This window comes from Elephas maximus, chromosome 2 (assembly GCF_024166365.1).
Source record: "Elephas maximus indicus isolate mEleMax1 chromosome 2, mEleMax1 primary haplotype, whole genome shotgun sequence".
In the NCBI taxonomy this organism is placed as follows: domain Eukaryota; kingdom Metazoa; phylum Chordata; class Mammalia; order Proboscidea; family Elephantidae; genus Elephas; species Elephas maximus.
The window spans coordinates 211,560,801-211,563,078 of record NC_064820.1 but is presented as its reverse complement, the minus strand read 5'-3'; the positions used below and the strand labels follow the sequence as shown (position 1 = coordinate 211,563,078).

Here is a 2,278-nt window from a genome sequence, read left to right as displayed (position 1 = left end):
GCTGTGTAGTTGATGAAACATCTTTCTACCCCAGGATAATCCAGACAGGATGAATTGTCTTAATTTCCAATACTAAGTACTCATTGATAGATGCCCAAATAGTCTGTGAAGAAACAGGATACATGCAGGTGATTCTTGGGGGAAAAAAAATAATGATGAAAGACCATCCCTCTTGTTGAATCTCTAAGCATCACTTGTTGCTACTTTCTGAGCAGATGAGCATCACACAAACACCTTTTTAAATGCCCCCATGACGTCCTTGTTCCTGAGGCTGTAGATCAGGGGGTTGAGCATGGGTGTGACCATGGTATAGAAGGCAGATACTACTTTTTCCTGCTCGGGGGTGTGGAATGACTGGGGCAGCACATACATGTAGAAGGCAGCCCCATAGAAAATGCTGACAATGGTCAAGTGGGATGAGCAAGTGGTAAAGGCTTTTCTCCAGCCTTCCACAGAGCACACGTTGTGGACAGTTAACAAGATGAGAGAGTTGGAAGTGGAGATGATGGAGATGGGGATGAGCAGCATGAGTACACAGCAGATGTACATCAGAGTTTCATACAAGGATGTGTCTGCACAAGCCAGATTGAGAACCGCAGGGACCTCACAGAAGAAATGGTTGACACTGCGGGGGCCGCAATAGCTGACATTCATAGTGATGGGGGTGAGCAGAAAGCCATCAAGAGAGCCACCAAACCAGGCACCAGCAGCCAGAAGGAGACACACCTTGCGATTCATCAAGACTGGGTACCTAAGGGGGTTACAGACAGCCACATAGCGATCATAGGCCATGAGGCCCAGAAGAAAGACCTCTGAGCCAATCATAGTCAAGTAGAGAAAGATCTGGATGCCACAGGCCACAAAGGAAATGGTCTTCTCTTGGGACACCATGTCAATCAGAAGCTTTGGGACAGTGGTACAAATGAAAAGGGTGTCCATGATGGACAACTGGCTGAGCAGAAAGTACATGGGGGTGTGAAGGCGGGAATCCAGCTGAATCAAAAATATCATGACCAAATTCACAGTTACAGCCACCATGAAAATAGCAAGGATAACTGTGAAGACAATCCCTGCAGCCTGACTGTTCACTAGAAGCCCCAGCAGGATTAAGTCAGAGGATGAAGTGCTGTTCTTCATTGCCAGAACCTAGGACAAATTCAGGTGAACAGGAAGTCATAAAATTCAGGAAAGAAAGTAGGATATTCAGCATGGGAGAAATGCCCTATGGTCAAGATAAAATTTTCCAGGGCAGAATGCTAGAGAAATCAAACAGACTAACAAACCTTGTGTCATAAAACTGTGACTATGGTTCAACTTCTCCTTATTGGGGAAGGACCATTTTTTATGGTGTTTTTATATTCATTCTTTTGTACTCAGGTTGTGATAATGGTGTTTTCTACACATGCAATAGAGACTTTATCTGTCCTGTTCACTCAGCAGTTGTAGAATTGAGAAAGTTGCCCAACCCATAGTAGGTCTAAGTATATACTGGTTGGAGAAAAGAATGAATGATTGATTAATTGATTGATTGAATAAAGGTAATCAAAATGAATAATTTAAGAAATGAATAGTTTGATATTTGTTGTGGCTTCATGAATAAAGTTTTTCTTATCTCTCCATACTTTTTTCTTTTTGCTAGTACCTAAATTTGTATCACTTAACTGTTGCTTGCACTGCTTAGTTATCCTCCTAGCTTATCTTTCTATAAATAGTTTTACTCTCTCATTTACTTGTATCAGTCTTCCAGAATAAAATTCCTTCAACAAAAGATATGATCATGCCACCAAGCTGATTCTCTGCATTGTTCCCATTGCTACTGTGTTTTTGGGGATGGAGACAGACAAGCAGTTAGAAATAAAACTTGGGCAACTTAAAGCTGTTTAACCAAAAGACATACAGGAAGAAAGAATTAACCAAGCCTGCCTACCGATGTTTATCTGTACTTTTAGGCCAAAGCTAACCACAGGATTAAGATTCTGTGGAGTAGATTGGAAAATGGAAATAAGAATGTGACAGCAACAGGCCACAATTTAGAAAAGGATTTTCATCCCCAATTCAAACCAGCTGGATTAAAGATTTAAAGGTTTACAAAGAAAAGAAAAAGAATCATAAATACAATAATGCACACCCCCCTAAAGGTAGATCTTACTGACCTAAGCATTTAACATTTATGCATATAAAAAGGAAAGTCCCATCAAGGGACAAGCCCAGAGGCACACTGCAATGTAATTTTCTGTGCCATTCCTAGAATGACTGCTAAATACTGTATGCCTTGCTA

At 41.1% G+C, this 2,278-nt stretch overlaps 1 protein-coding gene across 1 annotated transcript; it reads right to left on the bottom strand.

Annotated features, from left to right (window-relative positions):
• Positions 1–222: 222 nt before the first annotated feature.
• On the bottom strand, positions 223–1,137 carry LOC126070477 (olfactory receptor 2T11-like). The gene has a single exon (XM_049874676.1). The coding sequence runs from the start codon at positions 1,135–1,137 to the stop codon at positions 223–225; it is 915 nt and encodes a 304-aa protein (XP_049730633.1).
• Between the last annotated feature and the right edge of the window lie 1,141 nt (positions 1,138–2,278).

What these genes read in the sequence shown, in the direction of transcription:
- LOC126070477 (XM_049874676.1), bottom strand. Translation starts at nt 1,137, where the DNA reads ATGAAGAACAGCACTTCATCCTCTGACTTAATCCTGCTGGGGCTTCTA.